This window comes from Aspergillus melleus (assembly GCF_016097325.1).
Source record: "Aspergillus melleus strain CBS 546.65 chromosome Unknown contig2, whole genome shotgun sequence".
NCBI lineage: Eukaryota > Fungi > Ascomycota > Eurotiomycetes > Eurotiales > Aspergillaceae > Aspergillus > Aspergillus melleus.
The window spans coordinates 5,989,554-6,005,047 of NW_025763371.1; the positions used below are offsets into that span (position 1 = coordinate 5,989,554).

General features: G+C 52.1%; 7 protein-coding genes across 7 annotated transcripts; 2 read left to right on the top strand and 5 right to left on the bottom strand.

The window, feature by feature from the left end:
* Positions 1-708: 708 nt before the first annotated feature.
* Positions 709-1,597, bottom strand: SMD2 (mRNA splicing protein SMD2; the record flags this gene model as incomplete). Its single annotated transcript, XM_046086604.1, has 5 exons — positions 709-751; positions 851-981; positions 1,092-1,209; positions 1,430-1,462; positions 1,575-1,597. 5 exons carry the CDS (start codon positions 1,595-1,597, stop codon positions 709-711), a joined length of 348 nt encoding a protein of 115 aa, XP_045942569.1.
* A 764-nt stretch (positions 1,598-2,361) lies between these two features.
* LDX57_004926 (putative GATA transcription factor (Ams2)) lies at positions 2,362-6,113 on the top strand (the record flags this gene model as incomplete). The annotated part of the gene is made up of 4 exons (XM_046086605.1): positions 2,362-2,368; positions 2,448-2,601; positions 2,670-4,678; positions 4,744-6,113. 4 exons carry the CDS (start codon positions 2,362-2,364, stop codon positions 6,111-6,113), a joined length of 3,540 nt encoding a protein of 1,179 aa, XP_045942570.1.
* A 771-nt stretch (positions 6,114-6,884) lies between these two features.
* On the bottom strand, positions 6,885-7,467 carry LDX57_004927 (putative ssDNA binding protein Ssb3; the record flags this gene model as incomplete). The annotated part of the gene is made up of 3 exons (XM_046086606.1): positions 6,885-6,952; positions 7,034-7,088; positions 7,225-7,467. The coding sequence occupies 3 exons, from the start codon at positions 7,465-7,467 to the stop codon at positions 6,885-6,887; spliced, it is 366 nt and encodes a 121-aa protein (XP_045942571.1).
* Positions 7,468-7,888: 421 nt separating this feature from the next.
* On the top strand, positions 7,889-9,388 carry LDX57_004928 (microfibrillar-associated 1 family protein; the record flags this gene model as incomplete). The annotated part of the gene is made up of 1 exon (XM_046086607.1): positions 7,889-9,388. One exon carries the CDS (start codon positions 7,889-7,891, stop codon positions 9,386-9,388), a length of 1,500 nt encoding a protein of 499 aa, XP_045942572.1.
* A 549-nt stretch (positions 9,389-9,937) lies between these two features.
* On the bottom strand, positions 9,938-10,132 carry trs31_1 (Trafficking protein particle complex subunit 31; the record flags this gene model as incomplete). Its single annotated transcript, XM_046086608.1, has 1 exon — positions 9,938-10,132. One exon carries the CDS (start codon positions 10,130-10,132, stop codon positions 9,938-9,940), a length of 195 nt encoding a protein of 64 aa, XP_045942573.1.
* A 50-nt stretch (positions 10,133-10,182) lies between these two features.
* trs31_2 (Trafficking protein particle complex subunit 31) lies at positions 10,183-10,779 on the bottom strand (the record flags this gene model as incomplete). The annotated part of the gene is made up of 1 exon (XM_046086609.1): positions 10,183-10,779. The coding sequence occupies one exon, from the start codon at positions 10,777-10,779 to the stop codon at positions 10,183-10,185; it is 597 nt and encodes a 198-aa protein (XP_045942574.1).
* Positions 10,780-11,952: 1,173 nt separating this feature from the next.
* LDX57_004931 (putative NAD+ kinase) lies at positions 11,953-13,701 on the bottom strand (the record flags this gene model as incomplete). Its single annotated transcript, XM_046086610.1, has 5 exons — positions 11,953-12,109; positions 12,166-12,442; positions 12,498-13,476; positions 13,577-13,621; positions 13,672-13,701. The coding sequence occupies 5 exons, from the start codon at positions 13,699-13,701 to the stop codon at positions 11,953-11,955; spliced, it is 1,488 nt and encodes a 495-aa protein (XP_045942575.1).
* Between the last annotated feature and the right edge of the window lie 1,793 nt (positions 13,702-15,494).

Here is a 15,494-nt window from a genome sequence, read left to right on the forward strand (position 1 = left end):
CTGGCAATTTAAATAATTTATCGATTCAACATTTACTTTCTTGATCTATCTGTCTTTCATGAAATATCTTATTTCTTATTCCGCTTCTTACCCGTTGTTTTAGTGTCAGGTCAGTTCTGCAAAGAATATTATTACATTTCGTTTTGAGGTAATCCCGAGTACAATGTTCATTCTCATGCACTCACTCTACCTTACTATCCGTACCATGCCACACGTTTTTCTAATTTAGACGACAGACCAAAAAGCTGAAAGAAAAAGAAAAACGCCCGTTTTGCCCCTTCATAATATAAGAACAGATGAAAATGTTGAGAATAGGAGGGGGAGAAGAAGAAGAAGCAAGAAGCCACAAGGGAATCAAGATCGGTTGGGAAGGGAAGATAGATAGAAAAAGAAAAAAAAATCCCCAGTCCAGGCTGCTTCTTGCTAGGTCGATAGATGGAGGGGAACAAGCGTGTAGGGCTCTTGTCCCTTTTAGGTTATCGAAACCCCTTCTTTCCTCGTCATCGGAGAAAGGGAAAGAAAGGGAAAGAAATAACCTCGGAATTCACAGAAGAGGGGTATATCGATGTCAATCGTTCAGAGATAGATTCATGTCCTTTGCGGGCCTGCCTGTAGCAGAGCAGGGCAGGGCAAACAGTCAAGCCGACATCAGACCGAGTATCCCCGACAGATTGCGCATGTCACGTGAATCAGATGGTGGGATTTTGCTCAGCTGAGCAGGACCAGGATGACCGAATCGCCACGCAAGAACCTAAAGGAGGGCAGATTAGATGAGCTGATCGCATATGACGGAATTGGATGGATGGGAAGGACAGGATGGATGACATGACGAGATGGATGAGATACTCACATCTTACTGATGAAGCGGTCCTTGTTCACGCCCTTGCCCTTTCCGCCCTTGGGCTTCTCCGTCCACATCTCCTTCACGTTCTCTAGTACCATGTTGCAGTGGCGGTCGAAGGCCTTGACTCGAGCGAGGAGCTGCACGTCAAAGTGTTAGTGAATGATAATGGACCCCCGGGAATTCCGTCAATGTGACTGAGCTGGGTTTTTCATGACGGAGGGAAGGTGGATGCAAAGTGCGCAATTACCTTGCGGTTGTTTCGGCACGAGATCAGCACCTGGGTGTGTGTGCGCGTCGCGGTCTGGAGAAGAGAGAGCGGTCCGGAGGTGAGCTCGTGTTCCTCGACGAGAGAAACTTCATATTCACTAATGTGCGGGGAGGGGCCTGTGTTAGCTAGCTAGTTTGGCCTATGCGACGAGAAGGGTCGGCGTGTATGAAGGAAGGCGTCTTCTGGATTAGAAGGAAGAAAAGGTGGGATGATGCAATCATGTGATGCTTCCCGAATGGTATCAAAGCTTCCAGAAGAGATAGAGACGGATAAAAGGAGTCAAGTGGGATGGCGAAATGGGGGGAGATTGAACGTACGTGAGCTCGCTCTTAGGCTTGTTGAGCAGGTCTCTGTGGTACCAAGTTAGCAACGCAATTTGATGGTTCCCTCTCGACAGAATCGATGAGTCATAGGCGACAAATCGGATGGAAGTACGAAAGGGAAAAAGGAGGGGTAACGTACTGGATCTTTGGATCGGTAGACATGGTGGGCGGATATAAGAAGGGAGGGGGGATAACTTGCTGAAGGACAAACTCGACTTGGACGGGATATCATAGTCGACTGCCAGCTTTGCTCGCGGCTCTCACTTTCTTGGCACCCGCGGGGTCACGTGTCACGCGTGTTTGCCGTGTTTGCGAGCGCTCTTTTCCCGAGGTCACGATTGGCTGCGTCACGTCGCGTGCGACACGCTTCTCGGGGCCGATCTTCTCGAGCTTCGCTTCCCGCCTACTAAATGCAAGGCGTTCCTTCTTCTCTCCTCCTCTTCCCTCCCCCAACCTCAACTTCCACGCTGCAATCCTACTTCAATTCTTATTGGAGCTGGAGGCAGGTTCTTCTCCCTTCTTTATCTTCTTTACTCCTTGATTTCTCTATTTGAGCCTTTTTCCCTCCTCCTTCAACCCCTCTCAGACCTTCACCGCACCCTCCCTTTCCACGTCCCGCCCTGGCATTCCAACTGGCCCATTTCCCCGCGCGACCTGTGACATACATACCGGTGCATTCTCCCGGTCGACGCAGCGGCCGATTAGATTGATCTGACTGGTCGATACGGACCGATTTTGTGCCTTGCTTGAACCCTCTCGGCTCTTCAGGGTTTCGACAAATCTCGGTCAACGCTTCTCCCACGATCCATTGTTAACCACCACCTCAACCAATCTTTTTCTGGATACCTTCGAGTACCCTTTTTGCTTATGGTGAAAATTCGAAATCTGGTGGCATGGAATCTCAGGACGGAATTTCCGTCCGGCCTATGAGGCGTAAGTTGTCCGGGCGTCGAATTTTTTTCGCCCTCCTGTCAGGATTGACCTGCTAACCATTGAGTCTTACAACCTATAGTGAAGGTGCTTTATACGTTTGATGATGCCAGTAAGACGAATTGCTTGGCTCGATGGCCCCATCTCCTCGACATTCAGACCGCCGCCTTGGACGAGAAAACTCATGTTGGGGTGATCGAGTTGAAGACGTGTATTCAAGCCATTGTCTCTGCTAGGTTTGTCTCCCTGTCTGTATGCTTGGCTACTATGGAGGGGAATTGGCACTAAATATTTTCTCTCATAGTCCGGAATTGGTGGCCCAACTAGGACAGGATTACACGGTATATGCTTACGACTACTCGGAATATGAGACGCCCCTGGTCGGACAAGGCATGCTATCATGGCTTCTGGCCTCCGCCTCCCCCACGCCCAACGCACCCGCACATCAATCGAAGACGATGGTAACGGGTCGAGTTTGCAAAAGTGTGCTCGGTCTGTTCTCGAAGGGTGCTCAGGAGACTCTTGAGGTCAAATTGCGGCTGGTACCGGTCCCCTCGGTTATGCAGAACGAGTACCTCGACAGTATGCAGAAGTATCGGGAAATTAGCAACATGCCGCGGGATATCGATACGCAATCTTGGAACAACTTTATCCGTCAAAATTCGAATATGATGGCTGCCTCGGGCCGGACGTCATCGCCCATGGATCACTCTGGAATTGAACGCTTCCACCAGCTTCTTAGCGAGGGGTCCACCCCAAGAGAATTTCCGGTTGCTACGAACGGATCCTATCGATCAGTGTCGCCCGCCCAGTCAGCCGTGGCGCAGATGAGCAGGGTCTCTACTCCCCTCGGCCAACAACATCCATCGTTCCAACAGGACCAACATCCCGTGCATCAGACGGAAAGAATGCAGGGAGACATGATCCGTCCTTCGTCTAGCGCTTCTATGCGTGACGCCGACTTTGCTGCCCATGCACGCTATGCCAGTCGCCGGGGATCCATTCAATCGGGCTACGGTAGCTGTGAAGAATCCACAGAAACCCAACCTCGCAAGCGGGCCAAGCTATACCGAGCGGACGGGCCTGGCAAGTCGGAACTGAACATCGAAAGACAGCCCAGCTCTCTACGGGTGGCTGCCAGCACGGCCGCCTCTGTTCGAATCCACCGTCCCACCCCAATCAACCCCTCCATTGCGGCTGCTCAGAACTCGAATGAAGAGCCCGTGCGCCCTCCCACTCCTATCTCCGGTGCAAACGATTTCCCCCGTCGATCGCGTCCACCTCCGAGTCTTTTGCGCGAATCATCTGTTCAGAGCACAAACCACTACACATCGCCCTACCCTACGAGTGACGATCAGACTCCCTTCGAGCCGCCCTCACACTCACCAGAGGAATCCCGGTATCAGGGTCTCTTTGAGCCTTCGTTCAGTATGCCGTCGTCCCCTCCCGTTTTAGATTGCGGATTTCCGAGCCGTTCGAGTCCCGTGCTTCCACCGATGATCACTGATCCCGACTCTGGTTTCATGAGTGGGGGTATTGACGAACTCATGGACGAAGATATTGGTACACCATTGGACGAATGCGTACGATCAGCATCTAAAAACGCACCAAAAGAGAAACGAACCGTTCGTCAAGCTGTCCAAGCCAGCTCCCCCGCGAGTGCGCCGCCGAATGTTGAAGCTCAAAACGAAAACAATCATCCAGATAATTCTACAAAGGACGCCATCTCTGCACTTCCTCGCCCCCCTGCCAGTGCTGCAGGCTCGAGACCGTCTTCGCGGGCGAGTTTCCGGCAGGCACCTAAGCCACTGGCCCCTGCTCCTATTTCACAGAGCGAGCTGGAACAGCTTATCAGTGCGATACCCGCCAGTGACCCCGTCATGCCCTCCCACGCCAACAATCACCCTCAAGGACAGAACTCCCAGTCCTGGAACGGTCCAATGAGTGATATCCCTACCGCCGAGACGCCAGCTGCACAACCCGTGAATGCTGAGGATAGGAAGATTCGCAGTGGGGCCGGAGCCAGACGACACAAGCAGGTTCAAGCCCGTCTGGACAAGTGTATCCGCGACGGTCAAGCACCGCCTTTCTGTGAGAACTGCGGTGTCATTGAGACGCCTACTTGGCGCAGGGCTTGGTCCAAGGAAATCGAGGGCAGCGAGCAGGAAGCCAACGAACTCAATAAAGACCCGACCATCTTCTTTTGGCAGGCGCTAAAGAGAGATGACCAAGATAAGGTCACGAAATTCAAATTTTACAAGAAGAGCTTGGTGGACGCCGACAAGGGTTTTGTTCAAGTCCTTCTTTGTAACCGTAAGTGCTACTAACTTGCTTTGTGTTTATTGGCCTTGGTTCCTTTGGTACTGACTCGAGACAAGCCTGTGGACTTTGGCTTCATAAGTTCAAGTGCATGCGCCCGGAAAATAAATGGAACAAGGCCTCCAACAACAAAAGGAAGCGCCCCCCAAGGAACCGCAAGACTGGTGGCCCGCTCTCGACCAACGGTACGGCGACGAGAAGCCACAAAGAATCCGCCAAAACGGACGGATCCTCTCCTGGAGCCTCTGATGCCTCGACGCCAGCGAACGAAGATCCCGCGACCCCGCGCGCAGAGGATGGTAGCAACGAGAAGACTGGCAGCACCGAGAAAAACACCCAGGCGAATGACGATGATGACGTCGAAGAGCTGCCCTCGAAGCGACGCCGAGCCACCAGCCTAGAACCCCGGAAATCCACGGATACTTCGGGAAATCGCTGGCAAGAACAGAATGCAATGGGCGCACTTCGGCGGGCCATCCAGTCTAGTCCAGCTCGGAATCTTGAAAACCACAGTTCTGCAGCGCTGGGTGAGAAAACTCTGACTCCCAAGCCCGTGAGGAGAGTACTGTTTCCTAACTCCCAAAATGAGGGAGGGCCTTTGAAAGCTTTAGGCGAGTCAGCTCTGAACAGCCCGCGCCGCAGCCCTCGCATTGCGTCTCGTGAATCAGACAAGCGCCCTCAGGACAAAGAAAACGGCGGCGGCAGCAATTCGGCTGACCTTGATGGCCTGTTTGAGAGTCCCTCCTTCGAGTTTGATCTGCCTACCAGTCCTACCCCCAGAAGACGCAATCCTCGCGCAGGCGTTCTGAGTGAAAAGCGTCTTTCCCTGCCGTACAACTCGCCTTCGTCATCGAAAGGACGCAGAGACATCGGTTCGGATCTGTCACCGACTAAGCTGACTGCGCAAAGATTGCAGCGCATTCAGAGCAGCCCGGCGTCGTCCACCCCGCGTCAGGGCCGAACGCCCAAGCAGTCTCGCTCGCAAATGCCCGATCTGTCTTCTCTGCCGGACGATGCGTTCGGGACCGAGGCATTCGAGGGGATGAACAGCGTTGTTGATATCTTCTCTGAGGATACTGCGTCGGCGGTGCACACCGATTCTCTGTTTGCTTTCGAGGCGTCCAAATGTCCATCCAGCAGCAACTGGGCCGACTGGTTTCCGTCGGACTACGTCTCTCCGGCCGGTTCTGACGAAGATCAGAATGCGGACCTGATCAGCGCGATTCTCTCCGATTCCGGGATGGGCAAAGAGAACGTCGACAGTTCTCAATTTGATATCTTTGATTATGCCGATTCAAATCTCCTGGATTCTGGCTTTTTCGGATCCGATGCCCTCAACGCCGATTTGATCGCTTTGGGAGTGAAGCCCAAGCCATCAGCCGAGGAATCGACCGATAAGGAACAAAACTCCAGTGCGAATAATGCCTGATGAGATTCTTTGATCTGTTTAAGACATTCTGTCTAAGTGACAAGTCTTTCTTTATCTTTTTCTATCTGTTTTTCATATCCTGTCTTTCTAGCGATGGCGTTCGGGGGTGACTTGGCACATGGAGCTTACATCATATCACATTTTGGTCACTTGGATTACCCTTCCCCTATTTTTGTTGCTTACTGCCCAAGAGGCTTGGCTGTTCATTGTTAATGTCTGATGTTATGCATGTATGGTGCCTCTGGTACTGTTTGATTTTGTTGATCATTCTTTTGCTTCCTTTCCTGATATTGATCTTGAATCTTGAATCCTGTCATGGTGATACCCAGTCAGATCTTACCGCTTTACAAGAAATATGAATTGAACGAATTATGCAATCACTGCTCTTGCTTGTAGAGGTTCCATTTTACGTAGTAGATCTACTCGTTAACCTACAAAACAGGATGTCTTGACCTGACTCCTATCTTCTACTTCCCATATGTAAGCGGTTATACCAAGATGGATAAATGAATAGCTAGCTAAAACAACCCACAAAATTCGATTTGGTATCTACATAGAATGACTAGACGAACCTCAAATCGATACTCACAGACACCAGACAATTGATTTGTACTTCAAAATAACACACAAACTCCACAGGTAAGTAGGTAGGCACGGTAGTTAGGTATCTAGGCAGTGCGATAGATAGATAGTATGATAGGTAATCCCCCTCCCTCCCTCCCCTCTCCCATTTCGATGTTCTCTCATTCGTTGATTCATTGGCTCGTTCGTTTATTCGTCGTAATAGATCGATTTCACTTTATGCGTTGCGTCGACTAGTTTCTCGTAGATGGAGTAGTCTGTGATGTGTTAACTCGGACTGTCTAGCTATACCTTTCGTCTATAGAGACGATGGAGGGGAAGGAAAGAAGAGCACATACCACACTTCTCCGGACTCCCCCAATCAAAGCTTCCCAGGACTCGTACTCCAATGCCCTATAACACACAACAGGAAACCATTAGCCACAGTCAGATCATGTCACCCCAAAAGAAGACCATAGGTGGCCAGATAGTCGGATATTCAACTACCCAGAAACAGAAATAAAACCAAATAAGAAAGAAGAAATCATACCCCCTCATGATCCGTAACCTTCCCCACAATCTCAACCAACTTGCCCATCTGGAGATGGCTATCCGGCTTCAAGATCAGCGTCGCGTCGCCATTGTTACCGCAGGAGATCGTCGCCGTGTCGCCGCGCAATGCCGTCACTGTGCCGAGCAGACGCACTGTGTTTGTGGAGCGTGCGCCCGTCGTGTTGGATGGGTGGAAGGCGTGCAGGTGGGCGGGGAGGACGCGGGGGGTTTGGAGGGACATTTTGGTCGTTTCTTGTCGGTTTTGGGGCGGTGGGTGTTTTGGAGATTGGTTCGTAGTAGCGGATGTTGCTAGAAGAGGAGGAGAGATGGTTTGATAGATCAGGACGTTGGAGTGAACTGTTGGAGATGAGTTGAGATAACTACCTGCCTGTATCTGATAGGAAGTGGGAAGTCCGGAGGTCGCGCCGCGCGTGGACGCGTAGTCACGTGCCTCATAGCTGGCCCGCCGGAGCTTAGCTGGACTGACTAGTTGCGGATTTTACTTTATCGCAGTCCGTCAGAATCTATACAACCAAGTTTCAACGAAATACTTTTCCCTCCAATTGTCCATACCACTACCAACGACCCATGATACCCCATACCTCTGTTTCTCTTCCATAAAATACCTCCCCACGAATTGAACCGAAAGAAAATAAAGAAAAATGCCACCCCCCCTCCCCTCGCACCACCGCGGCATGACCGCAAACCCAGTCCGCCCTGGCCGGTACCGACCCGGAAAAGCCGTGGCCGAGGAACCGTCCTCGGAAGAAGAAGAAGACGACGAGGAGGAAGCCGCAGAGCAGGAAAAGGCGCGGATAGAGGAACGGCGCAGACAGGAACGGTTGCGCAGGGAGCAGGCGAGGGCACCGGCGCCGAAGGCGAGTTCGTTTCCGGCGGGCGCTGCGGTGAACAAGGGGAAGGGTCAACAAAAAATAGAGGAAGAGGAAGGAGATGATGAGGAGGGTTTCGTGACGGAGGATGAAGAGGAGGAGGTTGAGGGGGAGAAGGTGGCACCTCGTGTTGCGGGCGACAATGTGGGTGCTACTACTGCTGCGGCTGTGCCTAAGGTTCCGGGGAAGAAAGAAGAAAGTGCAGAGGAAGAGGAGGAGGAAGAATCAGAAGAGGAGGAAAGTTCCGAAGAAGAAAGCAGCTCTGAAGACGAAGCCCCTCGACGAGTCCTCCTACGGCCTACATTCATCAAAAAAGACAATCGGAAACCAGCGAACACAGCGCAAGACGGCCAGGTACCAGCACCAGGACAAGCAACGAGTGAACACCCCGCGGCTTCCGGCGCCGACGACGAAGCCCGGAAAGCGCGACAAGAAAAGGCAGACATGTTAATTCGCGACCAACTCGAGAAAGACGCCGTGGCTCGCAGCACGGCGAACCGGGCCTGGGACGACGACGAGCTCGAGTTCGCCGAAGAGGGCGCAATCGACGATAAAGACGGGGTGGATCCCGAGGCCGAGTACGCCGCCTGGAAACTGCGCGAGCTGAAGCGCATCAAGCGCGAGCGCGAGGCGATCGAGGCCTCGGAGAAGGAACGCGAAGAGATCGAACGCCGCCGGAACCTGACGGCGGAGGAGCGCGAGCGAGAAGACAACGAGTTCATCGCGCGGCAGAAGGAAGACAAGGAGGCGAACCGGGGCCAGACAGGGTTCATGCAGCGCTACTTCCACAAGGGAGCCTTCTTTCGCGACGACCTGGAGCGCGAGGGGCTGGACCAGCGGAATGTCATGGGCGCGCGCTTCGTGGACGAGGTCTCGCGCGAGACTTTACCCCAGTACATGCAGATTCGGGATATGACGAAACTCGGCAAGAAGGGCCGCACGCGGTACAGGGATCTGAAATCCGAGGATACGGGTCGCTTTGGCGATGGCTTCAGCAATCGGTCTCGTCGTTTCGAGGGTGCTCCGGAGGGCATCACGGACGAACGGTTCATGCCTGACCGCCGAGATGACCGTCCGAGGGGCCCTACGGGGGCGAACGCGGGCCCTGTCCGCGAGAGACGCAGGTCGAGGACTCGATCGCGATCGCCTCGACGAGAGCGCAGAGATCGCTCTGGGGATCGATATCGGCCTGACGATAGCCATCGCCGGAAACGAAGTCCTTCGCCCTATGATGACCGCGATAAACGAAGACGAGTGGACAGTGATTCTTGAGGACATGTACAAACAAACAACAATTCTATTCTATTCCTATCGGCGTTGCTGGGTATCATGAAGTGGTCGAGGCAGGGCTTTATGCATGGTTCATGGCTTTTTTATCTTTCTGTCTCCTTCGCTGTATTTATTAAGGCCTGATCTGGTGGATCAATGAGTTTATAACCTGAACGCCATCTGTTTGAGGCTGGATAGTAAATCACCCGTCATCTGCTGCATATACAAGTAGCCGACGCAATCACGTCGACCTGAGTATCTTTGGTGTGATTGATCGAAACAACTCGACGCCGTGACAGATCTAGTTGACCTCCCGAGTAGATGCTCTGTCCAGCCGGTGAAAGCAATCCTTCAACACCGATCAATATCTATCAGGTCCAGTTAGAACCCCCGCATGATGCCCATCTACCATTTTCCCGTAGGATAGCAGAAAGAAAGAATAAATATAAACCTGCCCAGAAAGATCCAATCCGCTCAATAAAAAGTAGCACAGGAATGAGCTCAAGCATGCCTCATCCATTTATCTCATCGAGAACCCGAAGTATCAATCATTTATTTCACCCCCGCCCTCTCCAACACCTTCTCCCTCTCCATGACACTCTCCCCAAACCTGAGCAAAAAGATCGTTCGACTCGGCCACATCTCCGTCGGCTGATTATGAGCCGTGACCTTCGCCTCGAACCCGCACCCATCGCACACGCCCTCGATGATCCCCGCCACGAACGCTGCGCAGCTGAGCTGGTTCATTTCCTTGGGCACGCTGATGTACGTGTTCACGAGCGGGTCGTTGTCCGTGATCATGTACTCGTTCGGCGTGTCGGGAGAGACGGAGTGTTCGAGGGCGTCGGCGGGGCGGTTGAAGAGGAGGCGCCACAGGGGGCCGTGGATGAGGTGTAGCAAGGGGAGGACGCGGAGGGGGCGGTTCGGCGGCGATGCGGAGGTCGAGGAGCTGGAGAGGGATGAGGACGTGGAGCTGGAGATTGTGCGGTAGAAGAGAAGGTCAAGAAGGCGGAGGCCGAGGGGGTAGCCTTGTTCGTTGAGGCTGTTGGTCTTCTGGTTAGCAGGGTTTCGGGATAGATATCCTTGCGGTTGGTTTCCGGAGGGCAGACGTACCGTTTCTCTAAATCCTGAATCCCCGTAACCCGTCTCTGCGCGTAAGTGACCATCTCCGCGAAGAGAAAGGCGAAGCTAGCGCGGCTAGACTCCGCATTCCGGCTGCGATTCAGATGTCGGTCGTAGATGGTCTTGCGGTTGGAGGGGACGCGCAGGCCCGGGGTTGTTTGCGCGATGGTCTGGATCTGTTGCGTCGGTTGGGGTTTTTCGGCGGCGACGGTGTGGTTGGGATTGCTGTTGCTGATGGAGAGCATGGCAGCATGCCGTGAGGGTTGTGCCATGGCTTTTGGATCTATGGTGGTGGAGGTGAAGGGGAAGGTTGGGTGTCGAACTGTCGATGGATGGAGTGGGTATGAGATGGCGTGAATCGTAGGTAAGATCAGCGCTAGATCAGGAAGACTGGGGCATCATGGTCTGGCTGTAGATGATAGAGAATCAATCAATGGATTGCTAGGTCGGTGTCATTGATTGAACTGTCAAGTAGGTTAGGTTAGGTACAGGTAGGATAGTCAAGATGGTCGACTGCTGCTCGGCCTGAAGATATTACGGCGCGGCACAAAACCATTCGTGCACTTTGGACTTTTCTACAGCTTCCTTTACAGCTACGATTCAAGACATGGAAAATCAAATGCGTTTCAAATGTGTGTATTGTCATGATCAAGTCTAAACTATGGTTGTTCCATCAAATCCCAATCGGTCAGGGAAGATATGGAATAGAAACCTGCTGAACAAGCACCGTTAGCACAGGCTCGAAACAAAATGACAAAATTCAATCAGATTGAAAATCGATCAACGAGTCAGACATCCAAGGAAGTATTGCGCACAGTGCTCGTCTTTGATGGGTTCAAGCGACGGCTAGCGTGGAAACTGCGAATGTAGGAAAAAATTTTCATCATAAAAGCCCGGAGGCTTGTTGATCGAGGAACCAGAAAGAAAAGTTTTAGTAACTTACCAATTAGTGAAATAGAACGATTGAAGTCGAAAGAGCGAGATACAGTGGTGAGCATCTAGTTGGACTCTGGTGGGAGCTGCATAAAACTCCTGTCCAGATGCAAAGCTGGTGAAGAGTTGAGTGAAGAACAGAAAATTTTCGGGACGAAGACGGCTTTTTATAGTGTTGCGGGTCGGCCTGAGGCTGCCCGGGAAACCGACGAAGCTTCTAGCGAGCAGTGAAAAACTCCTTCCCAACCTCCACGGCTCCAGTCCTACTTTGCCCTTTCGGGTTTCAATTATTCATGATAAGTTCTAGAATCATGTAGAAGCTCTAGATGTGATCAAGCATCAATTGAGAATCAACCAGTGCATCCTAAATCCCTTACACGAGATCTGTCTTCGTCCTTTCTTTATCAATTCCTAGATAGACCTGCTATGTGCACTATGAAACCATAAATCAATACTAAATGATATATATATATGACCCCCAAGTGGCCGACGAGACCCCGATCTAAGTCCCGCTACTTTGTACTCTTCTGCTTTTGTCTAGAGTTCCAGTTTAGTGTCTTTGAGATGCTTTGCACCCAGTCGTTGCCGCGTCGGTTTTGCGGAAGAACATTCGCAAATGGATATCGCGATGCCGAAACGGTCAGGTAGTCACCGGGATGTAGTTCAATTCTATCATATCGTAGTCAGTCCTATTCCACTCTTACAAAGCTGAGACATCCACTCACCTCTCTCGTCCGTCGAAACTCGCCCACGAACTTGTCCGTGCATCGTAAGGCACTCCCATTCGTAGGACAATCGTATCCGGTAGAATGATCGGTCGGAAAGACAGTGTGTGGGCGCAGATAGCAGTGACGAGGATGACCGGGTTATCAGGATGGCAAAGAGAGCCCCCAGCAGCCAGATTGTATGCCGTTGAACCTGTCGGTGTCGCTACACAGACCCCGTCTGCTAGGAGCGTGGTGAAGTGCTCGTCGTCGCCAAACAACTCGATAGATGACATTGCTATAGACAGTCAGTCGTGCTGTCGTAGACACTCAGATAGAAGATCAAGACATACTGGCATTGGGCCCCCGGTCGAGGACGACATCGTTCAGGATCTGGACAACTTTATCCGGTTTATGCGTTAACGTGCCGTCGGTTTCTTCGCCGATCAGCTCTTCCACCATGTCGCGCTTGACATGGCCTGACCCTTGTGGAAGCGGGTTGCTTCTCATTATCGTGCATTCAAACCTGAGTCTCAAGCTAACGGCCACGCCGTCTTTGAGGGCAGTTTCGAGGGTCTTCTGATGGTGGTTGAAGTCGAACTTGGTCAGGAAGCCCAGCGACCCCAGAGAAAAGGAGAGCACCGGCGGCACCACGTGCTGGAATAACCAACTCGTATATAGAACCGTCCCATCTCCGCCCAGCGTAATGACGAAATCGAACAAATGGGCATTCTCATGCGCAAAGGCCGTATCCCAATACCTGAGTCGATCATCCGCCGAGGGCTCCTCTTGCAGCAATTTCGACGCCGCAAACTCCGGTTCAGACTCTAATCGCTGTTCCACGTAGACATTATATTTCGTGTCGCGGTCACTAGAAAGGAACCACCGCGCGATATCCCTCGTGTGGCCGATAACCGTCTCGTCTCCCGCCTTGGTGACCAGGAAGACGTTCTTTACCGAGAGCTTGAGCTTGATGCTATCCAGCTTCTTGGACAGTTTGCGCACGTTCCAGGCCATGTCCGAAAGCTGCTTTTTCGTCAGGTGCCGCGAGTGCACCACCTTTTGGGCGGTCCTTGTGCGCTCATCGCCCGTGTCCGTGACTATCACGTCGTTTTCCTCCACACCGTCGCCGATGATGAAGTCGTCGTCGCCTGTCCGGTCCTGTCCATCTCGTGCATGCGCCGACGGGTCGACCCATTCCCCTGCGATCAGGGAATGCACGAAGCAGGCGGTTTTCTCGTCGGGGCGGTCCAAATGCGGGATCTTGCCGGACTCATTGGCCATGACTAACGACGACTTGCGCCGGTGACTACAGTCCGGGGAGATGACGACCTAAATTTCCATGGCGGGTACAGGTTAGTCAAAGAAATCGGAAAGTCTCGCGATTGTCGCGAGAGGGAAATGAAAGCAAGCGCATCGAGATCTACAATACCTCTAGCTTGTTGTAGGCGTCCGTATCTGCCCCTCCATCTTCCTTCTGGGTGCGAGTCAGCTCCGGCGGCATCTTGTGGCGAGTCATCAACCTACACTGTGATCCCGGGGTTGTTCATTATCCATGGCTCGAAAACGACGATGATCCTCGAGATTGATCGGTTTGTCCTGTCGCTTAGGATCTCATGGCGAGTCTTTTTCCGGAGTGGCCGAGTGAAGGTTGAGAGTTGCGACGGATTGGGATGCGGCTATGACGTCGCTCCACTTCGCCCGAGGCCCAGTCCGGCCTTCACTTCGCTCATGTCGTCGGAGAGTTGGTGAGTTGGTGTGAGGTACAATGTAAAGGTGAATTGGTGGATTCTTTCTGGATTCAATTGCGCCAGGAGACAAAGAAGATACCCCTGTTACTGGTTTGTTTCTACCTAACCTATGGGCTGGTGTGGCATATATATATTCTTACCCGGGAATCTTATCACTGATATTATCACTTGCATCGACCTTTTGCCTCGCAATTGCTTGGACCATACCAAATACAACGCCTATGGTAGATATCACAGAGGGTCAAAAAAGCCATATTCTGTACTACTATTTCTCGAAGTGCCCTGGTACATAGTTCAGCCACGCTTAACCCCCAAGAACCCACCGACTGATCTGAGATACCAAGTCATAAAATATGTCAATATTGCTACTACGCACAGGCTTCCCAATTCAAGTAAACCGAGACTAAAATCAAACTGTACGCACGGGATTTCTATTGTCAAGTCGATCCCTACAACAACCGAGAACACCTACTCAGGAGAAAAAAAGAATCGATAATCTCCTCAACACAAGGCCCAAACGAGACACTCCAGCTATTGCAATCCATCCACCTTCATCGGTGAGCACAGTCCCCGCATCCCGGGGATTGAGATGGAATATATCTCATTCGAAAAGCCCAATGCGTCTGCATGCAGAGCAAAACCAAACAAAAGCGGCGACCCTGCAATGGGGAGAGATCCGATACCTTACATACATGCGTGCGTCATCTCAATAAGCAAAGAAAGTAGTCCACGCCGACACATGGTGCCTTGCCGTGATAGAGACACTGATAGCGCCAAAAGGGCGAGCGAGCTGTGTGAATATTGTGCATGAATGGCATACTTTGCATCTCAGCCACGGGTTGCCTTGCTTCTAGGTAGCCAAGTGCTGTAGTCCTCACGTCGCACTTTGGCCGCGTCGGACTTGTTGGAATCGATAGTTGGGGCTATCTATCGGAGATGGGTCACAAGGACGCCCTCGCTCTCTTTGTCCGAATGGTCTGCGCCCGAGCCAGATGGCTGGATGGACGGATGGATGGATGGATGGGCAGACGCCCACAGGATCAATCATCCGAAGCAAAAGCAAACGCAGGTCTCCATCAAGACGAGGAGAGAGGAGAGAAGGGCTCAGGTGAGCACGATGGATCCGACCGGACCATGTTTTCCAAGGCAAATGCACGAAGAATTCAAATTTTCTGTGCTGGTGGCGGCGGACAAAAAGTCGTGCCCAATGACCCCCGCACAGGATCCATACGCCTATTCCGTAGAAGTACTGGAGATACTAAGGTAAGATGCTCGGTGACGAACACCGGCTGAGTTGTTAGTTTTTTTATTTTTCCCTGTAGGGTCCCTGCAACCGGGAAAATTGTCTGACTCCTCATCTTGCCCTTGGACGGCGTAGTATTCGGCCAGGGTTTTACTCCGTAGAGGGGGCCGATAATAACAAACGTTAGAGTCAGGGTCAGAGTCAGACGAAGAGCATCCATCCTCTCTCTCTCTTCCCCGCCTCAAAAAGCGCTGCTGCTGGCCCTGCTTCTGCTGGCAGGCGAGGAACCGGCGTTTGACCCACTTCCTTTCTGGTGTCTTGCCCTTTGACTACTACTACTAGACCGGGTCCAGTAA